Consider the following 13,239-nt stretch of genomic DNA (forward strand, 5'->3'; position numbering starts at 1 on the left):
AGCAGAGTGAGAGAGTCCCGAGACTGCAGGGAGCAGACTGAGAGAGACCCGAGACTGCAGGGAGCAGAGTGAGAGAGTCCCGAGACTGCAGGGATCAGAGTGAGAGAGTCCCGAGACTGCAGGGAGCAGAGTGAGAGAGTCCCGAGACTGCAGGGAGCAGAGTGAGAGAGTCCCGAGACTGCAGGGAGCAGAGTGAGAGAGTCCCGAGACTGCAGGGATCAGAGTGAGAGAGTCCCGAGACTGTGGGGAGCAGAGTGAGAGAGTCCCGAGACTGCAGGGATCAGAGTGAGAGAGTCCCGAGACTGTGGGGAGCAGAGTGAGAGAGTCCCGAGACTGCAGGGAGCAGAGTGAGAGAGTCCCGAGACTGCAGGGAGCAGAGTGAGAGAGTCCCGAGACTGCAGGGATCAGAGTGAGAGAGTCCCGAGACTGTGGGGAGCAGAGTGAGAGAGTCCCGAGACTGCAGGGAGCAGACTGAGAGAGAGTCCCGAGACTGCAGGGAGCAGAGTGAGAGAGTCCCGAGACTGTGGGGAGCAGAGTGAGAGAGTCCCGAGACTGTGGGGAGCAGAGTGAGAGAGTCCCGAGACTGCATGGAGCAGAGTGAGAGAGTCCCGAGACTGCAGGGAGCAGAGTGAGAGAGTCCCGAGACTGCAGGGACCAGAGTGAGAGAGTCCCGAGACTACAGGGATCAGACTGAGAGAGTCCCGAGACTGCGGGGAGCAGAGTGAGAGAGTCCCGAGACTGCAGGGAGCAGAGTGAGAGAGTCCCGAGACTGCAGGGAGCAGACTGAGAGAGTCCCGAGACTGCGGGGACCAGAGTGAGAGAGTCCCGAGACTACGGGGAGCAGACTGAGAGAGTCCCGAGACTGCAGGGAGCAGACTGAGAGAGTCCCGAGACTGCAGGGAGCAGACTGAGAGAGTCCCGAGACTGCAGGGAGCAGAGTGAGAGAGTCCCGAGACTGCAGGGAGCAGAGTGAGAGAGTCCCGAGACTGCAGGGAGCAGAGTGAGAGAGTCCCGAGACTACGGGGAGCAGACTGAGAGAGTCCCGAGACTGCAGGGAGCAGAGTGAGAGAGTCCCGAGACTGCAGGGAGCAGAGTGAGAGAGTCCCGAGACTGCAGGGAGCAGAGTGAGAGAGTCCCGAGACTGCAGGGTGCAGAGTGAGAGAGTCCCGAGACTGCAGGGAGCCCACTGAGAGAGTCCCGAGACTGCAGGGATCAGAGTGAGAGAGTCCCGAGACTACAGGGACCAGAGTGAGAGAGTCCCGAGACTGCAGGGAGCAGAGTGAGAGAGTCCCGAGACTGCAGGGACCAGAGTGAGAGAGTCCCGAGACTGCAGGGTGCAGAGTGAGAGAGTCCCGAGACTACAGGGAGCAGACTGAGAGAGTCCCGAGACTGCAGAGACCAGAGTGAGAGAGTCCCGAGACTACAGGGTACAGAGTGAGAGAGTCCCGAGACTGCGGGGAGCAGAGTGAGAGAGTCCCGAGACTGCAGGGAGCAGAGTGAGAGAGTCCCGAGACTGTGGGGAGCAGAGTGAGTGAGTCCCGAGACTGCAGGGAGCAGACAGAGAGAGAGTCCCGAGACTGCAGAGACCAGAGTGAGAGAGTCCCGAGACTGCAGGGAGCAGACTGAGAGAGTCCCGAGACTGCAGAGACCAGAGTGAGAGAGTCCCGAGACTGCAGGGAGCAGAGTGAGAGAGTCCCGAGACTGTGGGGAGCAGACAGAGAGAGTCCCGAGACTGCAGGGAGCAGAGTGAGAGAGTCCCGAGACTGCAGGGAGCAGACTGAGACAGTCCCGAGACTACAGGGACCAGAGTGAGAGAGTCCCGAGACTGCAGGGTGCAGAGTGAGAGAGTCCCGAGACTACAGGGAGCAGACTGAGAGAGTCCCGAGACTACAGGGAGCAGAGTGAGAGAGTCCCGAGACTGCAGGGATCAGAGTGAGAGAGTCCCGAGACTGCGGGGAGCAGACTGAGAGAGTCCCGAGACTGCAGGGAGCAGAGTGAGAGAGTCCCGAGACTGCAGGGAGCAGACTGAGAGAGTCCCGAGACTGCAGGGAGCAGACTGAGAGAGTCCCGAGACAGCAGGGAGCAGACTGAGAGAGTCCCGAGACTACAGGGAGCAGAGTGAGAGAGTCCCGAGACTGCGGGGAGCAGACTGAGAGAGTCCCGAGACTGCAGGGAGCAGACTGAGAGAGTCCCGAGACTGCAGGGAGCAGAGTGAGAGAGTCCCGAGACTGCGGGGAGCAGACTGAGAGAGTCCCGAGACTGCAGGGAGCAGAGTGAGAGAGTCCCGAGACTGCAGGGAGCAGACTGAGAGAGTCCCGAGACTGCAGGGAGCAGAGTGAGAGAGTCCCGAGACTGCAGGGAGCAGACTGAGAGAGTCCCGAGACTGTGGGGAGCAGAGTGAGAGAGTCCCGAGACTGCAGGGAGCAGACTGAGAGAGTCCCGAGACTACAGGGAGCAGACTGAGAGAGTCCCGAGACTGTGGGGAGCAGAGTGAGAGAGTCCCGAGACTGCAGGGAGCAGAGTGAGAGAGTCCCGAGACTGCAGGGTACAGACTGAGAGAGTCCCGAGACTGCAGGGACCAGAGTGAGAGAGTCCCGAGACTGCAGGGAGCAGAGTGAGAGAGTCCCGAGACTACAGGGAGCAGAGTGAGAGAGTCCCGAGACTGCGGGGAGCAGAGTGAGAGAGTCCCGAGACTGCAGGGAGCAGACTGAGAGAGTCCCGAGACTGCAGGGAGCAGAGTGAGAGAGTCCCGAGACTGCAGGGAGCAGAGTGAGAGAGTCCCGAGACTGCAGGGAGCAGAGTGAGAGAGTCCCGAGACTGCAGGGAGCAGAGTGAGAGAGTCCCGAGACTGCAGGGATCAGAGTGAGAGAGTCCCGAGACTGCGGGGAGCAGACTGAGAGAGTCCCGAGACTGCAGGGAGCAGAGTGAGAGAGTCCCCAGACTGCAGGGAGCAGACTGAGAGAGTCCCGAGACTGCAGGGAGCAGAGTGAGAGAGTCCCGAGACTGCAGGGAGCAGAGTGAGAGAGTCCCGAGACTGCAGGGAGCAGACTGAGAGAGTCCCGAGACTGCAGGGAGCAGAGTGAGAGAGTCCCGAGACTGCAGAGACCAGAGTGAGAGAGTCCCGAGACTGCAGAGACCAGAGTGAGAGAGTCCCGAGACTGCAGGGAACAGAATGAGAGAGTCCCAAGACTACAGGGAGCAGAGTGAGAGAGTCCCAAGACTACAGGGAGCAGAGTGAGAGAGTCCCGAGACTGCAGGGATTAGACTGTGGTCGACCCCAGTCTGTACATTGTTCCAATTCTTTTTCCCGGACCGTTGCACTCCTGAAAACAGCAAATATATCCCTGATGTGGAATCCCTGTCGGTCTCCCCTCTCGTGTGTAAGTCGAGTCTTATATCGGAATGTTGTGTTTCCAGGTGAGAGACCCGGAGAGTGCTCAAGCCCAAGTCAACTGAGCTATGTGTGTAACACAACTCTGGGCAGGGAATGTAGAAATGAGAGCGACTGTGGCAGATGGGGCACGTGCTGCATGACCCCGTGTGGGTACAGATGTGTCCTCAGGCATTTCAGAAATGGTGAGTTCTTCTTGTCTGAGCTTCACTCACTGTTCATCTGGTGTTCCTGAATGGATGTGGTGTGGGACAGGACAGAGCAATGTTTCAATGTGTATCTCACCATGTGCTGTCCCTGTCCTTGGGGAGTCTGATGGGGGTGAGTTAGAGGCAGCGTTACTCTGTGTCTAACCCCATGCTGTCCCTGTCCTGGGAGTGTTTAGTGCGGAGAGTGCAAAGTGAACTTTACTCTGCATCTGACCCCATGCTGTCCGTGAACTGCAGTTCTTCGATGTGGGACAGTGTGGAGGAACTCTGTACCTAATCCCGTGGTGTCCCTTTCCTGGGAGTGTTTAATGGGGACAATGTAGAGGGTTCTTTACTCTGTGTCTAACCCCGTGCTGTCCCTGTCCTGGGAGTATTTAATGGGGACAATGTAGAGGGTTCTTTACTCTGTGTCTAACCCCGTGGTGTCCCTGTCCTGGGAGTGTTTAATGGGGACAATGTAGAGGGTTCTTTACTCTGTGTCTAACCCCGTGGTGTCCCTATCCTGGGAGTGTTTAATGGGGACAGTGTAGAGGGTTCTTTACTCTGTGTCTAACCCCATGCTGTCCCTGTCATGGGAGTGTTTAATGGGGACAATGTAGAGGGTTCTTTACTCTGTGTCTAACCGCATGGTGTCCCTGTCCTGGGAGTGTTTAATGGGGACAATGTAGAGGGTTCTTTACTCTGTATCTAACCCCGTGGTGTCCCTGTCCTGGGAGTGTTTAATGGGGACAGTGTAGAGGGTTCTTTACTCTGTATCTAACCCCGTGGTGTCCCTGTCCTGGGAGTGTTTAATGGGGACAATGTAGAGGGTTCTTTACTCTGTGTCTAACCCCGTGCTGTCCCTGTCCTGGGAGTGTTTAATGGGGACAATGTAGAGTGTTGTTTACTCTGTGTCTAACCCCGTGGTGTCCCTTTCCTGGGAGTGTTTAATGGGGACAATGTAGAGGGTTCCTTACTCTGTGTCTAACCGCATGGTGTCCCTTTCCTGGGACTGTTTAATGGGGACAGTGTAGAGGGTTCTTTACTCTGTATCTAACCCCGTGGTGTCCCTGTCCTGGGAGTGTTTAATGGGGACAATGTAGAGGGTTCTTTACTCTGTGTCTAACCCCGTGGTGTCCCTTTCCTGGGAGTGTTTAATGGGGACAATGTAGAGGGTTCTTTACTCTGTGTCTAACCGCATGGTGTCCCTTTCCTGGGACTGTTTAATGGGGACAATGTAGAGGGTTCTTTACTCTGTGTCTAACCCCGTGCTGTCCCTGTCCTGGGAGGGTTTAATGGGGACAATGTAGAGGTTTCTTTCCTCTGTGTCGAACCCCGTGGTGTCCCTTTCCTGGGAGTGTTTAATGGGGACAATGTAGAGGTTTCTTTACTCTGTGTCTAACCCCATGATGTCCCTGTCCCTGGGAGTGTTTAATGGGGACAGTGTAGAGGGTTCTTTACTCTGTGTCTATCCCCGTGGTGTCCCTTTCCTGGGAGTGTTTAATGGGGCAATGTAAAGGGTTCTTTACTCTGTATCTAACTCCGTGCTGTCCCGGTCCCTGGGAGTGTTTAATGGGGACAATGTAGAGGGTTCTTTACTCTGTATCTCACCCCGTGGTGTCCCTGTCCCTGGGAGTGTTTAATGGGGACAATGTAGAGGGTTCTTTACTCTGTGTCTGACCCCGTGGTGTCCCTGTCCTGGGAGTGTTTAATGGGGACAATGTAGAGGGTTCTTTACTCTGTGTCTAACCCCCTGCTGTCCCGGTCCCTGGGAGTGTTTAATGGGGACAGTGCAGAGGGTTCTTTACTCTGTATCTAACCCCGTGCGGTTCTGTCTCTGTCTTTTCTCCCAATGGAAGATGACGGGCTGTGCCCTCGCCCAGACCATCTTGCCCGTGTGTGTAACTCCACTTTTGGGAAGGTGTGTGAGTCGGACCAAGATTGTGCTGGATCTCAAAGGTGCTGTGATGCTGGGTGTCAGAAACGTTGTGTCCTGTCGTTCTACAGAAAGTCTTATGGAGGTAGTTCCTGGTCCAAAAGGAATGGCTGCTTAACCTGTCTGTATGAGGCAGAACTGTGACCTTTGCTTCTTTATATCTCACTTTGTGTCTGTGGTGTATTTCCCTTTGCCTCTCTTTGTGCATTCCTGCAGCACACCTCTCTCTCTCTCTCTCTCTCTGTGTGACGTCATTTCATCTCCATCTTTTGCACGTCTGTCTGTTTCTCTCTCTCCCTCTTTGTCTGTCTGTCTCTCTGTGTCTCTCTGTCTTTCCCTCTCTCTCTGTCTCTATCCCTCTCTCTGTCTGTATGTCTCTCTCTCTCTCTCTATGTCTGTCATTGTCACATTCCACTCTTTCTCCATCGTGTCTCTCCATCAGTCCATCTGTGTTGCTATCTCTCCTCTCTGTCTCTCTCCCTGTCCTTCTTTCACCTCTCGTTCTGTCTGTCTCTTGCATGTTCGTCTGTGTCTCTCTTTCTGTCTTTGTCGCATTCGACTCCCTCTCTTTCTTGGTCACGTCTCTCCCTCTGTCACTTGCTCTCTGTGTTGCCATCTCTCCTGTCTCTCTCTCGCCCTCTCTCTGTGTCCCCTTTGTTCAGTCTGCCTCTTGCACGTTCCTCTGTCTCTCTCTGTCTTTGTCACATTTCCCTCCCTGTTCCTCTCAGTTCTTGATCTCCCTCTCATTCTCCCCCTGTCCCTCTCTCCCCCACCCTCTCAATCTCTCTGTCTCTGTCTCTCACACACCCACACCTCTCCTGATCTCTCCTATAAGCGGAACTGTTCCACTTGCAGACTCTGGGAAATCTGAGGAATGTCCTAAGCCGTCCTCCCTGGAACGTGTCTGCAGGATGAATCACAGCGTCTCGTGTGAAGATGATGACGATTGTGGCAAGTGGACGTCATGTTGTGAGACACCGTGCGGTAGACGCTGTGTCAATCCCTTCATGGGGCAGAGCAGGAGTTTGTCAGTCTCAGGTAACTCTGTACATTCCATAATCCTTCGATCATACCAGACTGGGATCACCGGTCACAGTTCCCCGGTCTCCACATCTCCTTAGGTTGAACTGTTCTCTGGTGTGTACTGTTCCCTAGTCTCCTTATCACCTCGAGACACCATGCACAGTTTGTATCTCTGCAATCGTGGTGGAATGGATTGGTGTTGGGAATGTAGTCGGCACAGTCGAGGGTTGAGGGTGTAGTGCTCGTTGCACCAATAAAGCTGCTACGTCCTGATGTCCTTGATGAGGCCTTCCTCTGTGTCTGAGCCGTGTCTATCTCTCTCCCTTTCCCTGTCCCTCCTTCCCTCCCTCACTCTCTCTGTGTGACAGATCGGACATCTGGAATGTGTCCTTCTCCTGCTCGCCTCTCTGCTGTGTGTAACCTGAAATACGGCGAGGTGTGTGAGGAGGATGATGACTGCTACGCATGGCAGATGTGCTGCAACACCAGCTGTGGGCAACGCTGTGTCCATCCCTACCGCAGCAGGGGTAAGTAACCCCGTTTACTTAGCACCACTCTACCGTCTCCCTCCCCACCCACAACCTCCACCCCAGAGCATGTTCATCAGGGATCGGGAGACACAGAAAGTCACTGTGTTTGTGTTGCTATTTTTGCGTATGTGTGAATGTGTGTCTCTCGCTCTCTCCCTCGCTCTCTGTCTTTCCCTCTGTCAATGGACGTCTCTGCGATATTGGGCAGCCATGATCAGTTCTTGGAACTCTGTCTCTCTTGTCAGTTTGTGTCTGTCTCTTTCTTTCTTTCTCTCTCACAGCTTCTTTCGTCCCATCACATCTCTCACTCTCCCTTTCTTTCCCGTTCAGTTTCTCTTTGTCTCCCTCCATCTGTCTCTCTCCATCTCTGTCCCTCTGTCTCTCCCTTTCTCTGTCTCTCTCTCTCTCTCTCTCCTCTCTCTCTCTTACTCTGTGTGTGTGTCTCTCTCTGTCTGCATCTCCCCAACTCTGTCCCTCAGTTTCTCCCTCTCTCTGCCTCTGTCTCCCTCCCTCCCTCTCTCTCTATCTCTCCCTGTCACTGTGTTTTGCTCTTTCTGTCTGTCTCTCTTTCTGTCTCTCCCAGTCTGTTTCTATCTCTCTGTCTGTTCCTCTGTCTGGCTGTTTGTCTCTCTTTCCTTTCCTCTCTCTTTCCATCTCTATATCTATGTTTGTCTATTTCTCTCTTTTTCTCTGCCTCTGTCTTCCTCTGTCCCCCGCCTCTCTTTCTGTCTCTGTCTGTCTCTCCTGCTCCCTTTTTCCTGTTTCTCTTTCTCTCTGTCTCTGTCTCCAACCTCCTATCTCTCTCTTGCTCTCTTTCTCTCTCTCTCTCTCTCTCTCTCTCTCTCTCTCTCTCTCGTGACCACCCCCCTCCACCCGGCTTTGTCTCTGACTCTCTATCCCTGTGTCTGTCTGTCTCTCTCACTGTCTCTATTTCTTTCTCTCTCTCTGTCTCTCTCTCCCTGCTTGTCTTTTGCTCTCTCCCCCTCATTCTGTCTCTATTTCTTTCTCTCCCTCTCTCTCTCTCTCTCTCTGTCTCTCTCTCTCTGTCTCTCTCTCTATCACCCCGCCCTTGAGCTCGGGGCGAAGTCAGTGAATGATAGTTCAAGCAGCAGCAGCAGCAGTTTCTGAAGCTAAGATGGAGCCTCTGTCTCTGTAGGGAGCGAACAAAGGTGTCCCTCACCTTCCAGACTGAGCCACGTCTGTTCCATGAGTTTCCACACTCAGTGCAATGAGGACAACGACTGTGAGGGCTGGCAAACCTGCTGCAATACCACCTGTGGGAATAGATGTGTCTTCAAGTTCCTGTCCAGACGTAAGGCACCACTCCTGTTAAGCTCTGTGTATCATCCCACTGGCTACAGGTATCGAGCCGGGAGGGTTTGTTGGTGGGAGAGTGTGGAGGGAGCTGCACCCTGTATCTAACACCATGGTGTCCCTGTCCCTGGGAATGGTGGATGGTGGGACAGTGTGGAGGGAGCTGCACCCTGTATCTAACGTCATGGTGTCCCTGTCCCTGGGAATGGTGGATGGTGGGAGAGTGTGGAGGGAGCTGCACCCTGTATCTAACCCCATGTTGTCCCTGTCCCTGGGAATGGTGGATGGTGGGAGAGTGTGGAGGGAGCTGCACCCTGTATCTAACGCCATGGTGTCCCTGTCCCTGGGAATGGTGGATGGTGGGACAGTGTGGAGGGAGCTGCACCCTGTATCTAACCCCATGGTGTCCCTGTCCCTGGGAATGGTGGATGGTGGGACAGTGTGGAGGGAGCTGCACCCTGTATCTAACGCCATGGTGTCCCTGTCCCTGGGAATGGTGGATGGTGGGACAGTGTGGAGGGAGCTGCACCCTGTATCTAACACCATGGTGTCCCTGTCCCTGGGAATGGTCGATGGTGGGACAGTGTGGAGGGAGCTGCACCCTGTATCTAACCCCATGGTGTCCCTGTCCCTGGGAATGGTGGATGGTGGGACAGTGTGGAGGGAGCTGCACCCTGTATCTAACCCCATGGTGTCCCTGTCCCTGGGAATGGTGGATGGTGGGAGAGTGTGGAGGGAGCTGCACCCTGTATCTAACCCCATGGTGTCCCTGTCCCTGGGAATGGTGGATGGTGGGACAGAGTGGAGGGAGCTGCACCCTGTATCTAACACCATGGTGTCCCTGTCCCTGGGAATGGTGGATGGTGGGAGAGTGTGGAGGGAGCTGCACCCTGTATCTAACCCCATGGTGTCCCTGTCCCTGGGAATGGTCGATGGTGGGACAGTGTAGAGGGAGCTGCACCCTGTATCTAACGCCATGGTGTCCCTGTCCCTGGGAATGGTGGATGGTGGGACAGTGTGGAGGGAGCTGCACCCTGTATCTAACCCCATGGTGTCCCTGTCCCTGGGAATGGTGGATGGTGGGACAGTGTGGAGGGAGCTGCACCCTGTATCTAACACCATGGTGTCCCTGTCCCTGGGAATGGTGGATGGTGGGACAGTGTGGAGGGAGCTGCACCCTGTATCTAACGCCATGGTGTCCCTGTCCCTGGGAATGGTGGATGGTGGGACAGTGTGGAGGGAGCTGCACCCTGTATCTCACACCATGGTGTCCCTGTCTCTGGGAATGGTGGATGGTGGGAGAGTGTGGAGGGAGCTGCACACTGTATCTAACCCCATGGTGTCCCTGTCCCTGGGAATGGTGGATGGTGGGACAGTGTGGAGGGAGCTGCACCCTGTATCTAACCCCATGGTGTCCCTGTCCCTGGGAATGGTCGATGGTGGGAGAGTGTGGAGGGAGCTGCACCCTGTATCTAACCCCATGGTGTCCCTGTCCCTGGGAATGGTGGATGGTGGGACAGTGTGGAGGGAGCTGCACCTTGTATCTTACCCCATGGTGTCCCTTTCCCTGGTAATGGTCGATGGTGGGAGAGTGTGGAGGGAGCTGCACCCTGTATCTAACCCCATGGTGTCCCTGTCCCTGGGAATGGTGGATGGTGGGAGAGTGTGGAGGGAGCTGCACACTGTATCTAACACCATGGTGTCCGTATCCCTGGGAATGGTCGATGGTGGGAGAGTGTGGAGGGAGCTGCACCCTGTATCTAACACCATGGTGTCCCTGTCCCTGGGAATGGTCGATGGTGGGACAGTGTGGAGGGAGCTGCACCCTGTATCTAACGCCATGGTGTCCCTGTCCCTGGGAATGGTGGATGGTGGGAGAGTGTGGAGGGAGCTGCACCCTGTATCTAACGTCATGGTGTCCCTGTCCCTGGGAATGGTCGATGGTGGGAGAGTGTGGAGGGAGCTGCACCCTGTATCTAACGTCATGGTGTCCCTGTCCCTGGGAATGGTGGATGGTGGGAGAGTGTGGAGGGAGCTGCACCCTGTATCTAACGTCATGGTGTCCCTGTCCCTGGGAATGGTGGATGGTGGGAGAGTGTGGAGGGAGCTGCACCCTGTATCTAACGTCATGGTGTCCCTGTCCCTGGGAATGGTGGATGGTGGGACAGTGTGGAGGGAGCTGCACCCTGTATCTAACCCCATGGTGTCCCTGTCCCTGGGAATGGTGGATGGTGGGACAGTGTGGAGGGAGCTACACCTTGTATCTAACACCATGGTGTCCCTGTCCCTGGGAATGGTGGATGGTGGGACAGTGTGGAGGGAGCTGCACCCTGTATCTAACACCATGGTGTCCCTGTCCCTGGGAATGGTGGATGGTGGGAGAGTGTGGAGGGAGCTGCACCCTGTATCTAACGCCATGGTGTCCCTGTCCCTAGGAATGGTGGATGGTGGGACAGTGTGGAGGGAGCTGCACCCTGTATCTAACGCCATGGTGTCCCTGTCCCTGGGAATGGTGGATGGTGGGAGAGTGTGGAGGGAGCTGCACCCTGTATCTAACGCCATGGTGTCCCTGTCCCTGGGAATGGTGGATGGTGGGACAGTGTGGAGGGAGCTGCACCCTGTATCTAACGCCATGGTGTCCCTGTCCCTGGGAATGGTGGATGGTGGGAGAGTGTGGAGGGAGCTGCACCCTGTATCTAACACCATGGTGTCCCTGTCCCTGGGAATGGTGGATGGTGAGACAGTGTGGAGGGAGCTGCACCCTGTATCTAACACCATGGTGTCCGTATCCCTGGGAATGGTGGATGGTGGGACAGTGTGGAGGGGGCTGCACCCTGTATCTAACGCCATGGTGTCCCTGTCCCTGGGAATGGTGGATGGTGGGACAGTGTGGAGGGAGCTGCACCCTGTATCTAACCCCATGGTGTCCCTGTCCCTGGGAATGGTGGATAGTGGGAGAGTGTGGAGGGAGCTGCACCCTGTATCTAACGTCATGGTGTCCCTGTCCCTGGGAATGGTGGATGGTGGGACAGTGTGGAGGGAGCTGCACCCTGTATCTAACCCCATGGTGTCCCTGTCCCTGGGAATGGTCGATGGTGGGACAGTGTGGAGGGAGCTGCACCCTATATCTAACCCCATGGTGTCCGTATCCCTGGGAATGGTGGATGGTGGGAGAGTGTGGAGGGAGCTGCACCCTGTATCTAACGCCATGGTGTCCCTGTCCCTGGGAATGGTGGATGGTGGGACAGTGTGGAGGGAGCTGCACCCTGTATCTAACACCATGGTGACCCTTTCCCTGGGAATGGTGGGAGAGTGTGGAGGGAGCTGCACCCTGTATCTAACCCCATGGTGTCCCTGTCCCTGGGAATGGTGGATGGTGGGACAGTGTGGAGGGAGCTGCACCCTGTATCTAACGCCATGGTGTCCCTGTCCCTGGGAATGGTGGATGGTGGGAGAGTGTGGAGGGAGCTGCACCCTGTATCTAACCCCATGGTGTCCCTGTCCCTGGGAATGGTGGATGGTGGGAGAGTGTGGAGGGAGCTGCACCCTGTATCTAACCCCATGGTGTCCCTGTCCCTGGGAATGGTGGATGGTGGGACAGTGTGGAGGGAGCTGCACCCTGTATCTAACGCCATGGTGTCCCTGTCCCTGGGAATGGTGGATGGTGGGACAGTGTGGAGGGAGCTGCACCCTGTATCTAACCCCATGGTGTCCCTGTCCCTGGGAATGGTGGATGGTGGGAGAGTGTGGAGGGAGCTGCACCCTGTATCTAACCCCATGGTGTCCCTGTCCCTGGGAATGGTGGATGGTGGGACAGTGTGGAGGGAGCTACACCCTGTATCTAACACCATGGTGTCCGTATCCCTGGGAATGGTGGATGGTGGGAGAGTGTGGAGGGAGCTGCACCCTGTATCTAACGCCATGGTGTCCCTGTCCCTGGGAATGGTGGATGGTGGGACAGTGTGGAGGGAGCTGCACCCTGTATCTAACGCCATGGTGACCCTTTCCCTGGGAATGGTGGGAGAGTGTGGAGGGAGCTGCACCCTGTATCTAACACCATGGTGTCCCTGTCCCTGGGAATGGTGGATGGTGGGACAGTGTGGAGGGAGCTGCACCCTGTATCTAACCCCATGGTGTCCCTGTCCCTGGGAATGGTGGATGGTGGGACAGTGTGGAGGGAGCTGCACCCTGTATCTAACGCCATGGTGACCCTTTCCCTGGGAATGGTGGGAGAGTGTGGAGGGAGCTGCACCCTGTATCTAACCCCATGGTGTCCCTGTCCCTGGGAATGGTCGATGGTGGGAGAGTGTGGAGGGAGCTGCACCCTGTATCTAACACCATGGTGTCCCTGTCCCTGGGAATGGTGGATGGTGGGAGAGTGTGGAGGGAGCTGCACCCTGTATCTAACACCATGGTGTCCCTGTCCCTGGGAATGGAGGATGGTGGGACAGTGTGGAGGGAGCTGCACCCTGTATCTAACGCCATGGTGTCCCTGTCCCTGGGAATGGTGGATGGTGGGACAGTGTGGAGGGAGCTGCACCCTGTATCTAACCCCATGGTGTCCGTATCCCTGGGAATGGTGGATGGTGGGACAGTGTGGAGGGAGCTGCACCCTGTATCTAACCCCATGGTGTCCCTGTCCCTGGGAATGGTGGATGGTGGGACAGTGTGGAGGGAGCTGCACCCTGTATCTAACCCCATGGTGTCCCTGTCCCTGGGAATGGTGGATGGTGGGAGAGTGTGGAGGGAGCTGCACCCTGTATCTAACCCCATGGTGTCCCTGTCCCTGGGAATGGTGGATGGTGGGAGAGTGTGGAGGGAGCTGCACCCTGTATCTAACCCCATGGTGTCCCTGTC

The 13,239-nt window shown here is 56.0% G+C and overlaps 1 protein-coding gene across 1 annotated transcript in view; it reads left to right on the plus strand.

The window, feature by feature from the left end:
• Positions 1–13,239, plus strand: part of LOC140473544 (uncharacterized) — a gene marked incomplete at its 3' end in the record, with an annotated part of 46,273 nt that overhangs the window by 11,496 nt on the left and 21,538 nt on the right. Inside the window, exons 6-10 of the mRNA XM_072567617.1 lie at positions 3,418–3,576; positions 5,439–5,600; positions 6,371–6,553; positions 6,907–7,065; positions 8,225–8,380. Of these exons, the coding sequence (XP_072423718.1) occupies positions 3,418–3,576; positions 5,439–5,600; positions 6,371–6,553; positions 6,907–7,065; positions 8,225–8,380 (819 nt within the window). The remainder of the gene's footprint in view (positions 1–3,417; positions 3,577–5,438; positions 5,601–6,370; positions 6,554–6,906; positions 7,066–8,224; positions 8,381–13,239) is intronic.

This window comes from Chiloscyllium punctatum, unplaced genomic scaffold (assembly GCF_047496795.1).
Source record: "Chiloscyllium punctatum isolate Juve2018m unplaced genomic scaffold, sChiPun1.3 scaffold_635, whole genome shotgun sequence".
Lineage (NCBI taxonomy): Eukaryota > Metazoa > Chordata > Chondrichthyes > Orectolobiformes > Hemiscylliidae > Chiloscyllium > Chiloscyllium punctatum.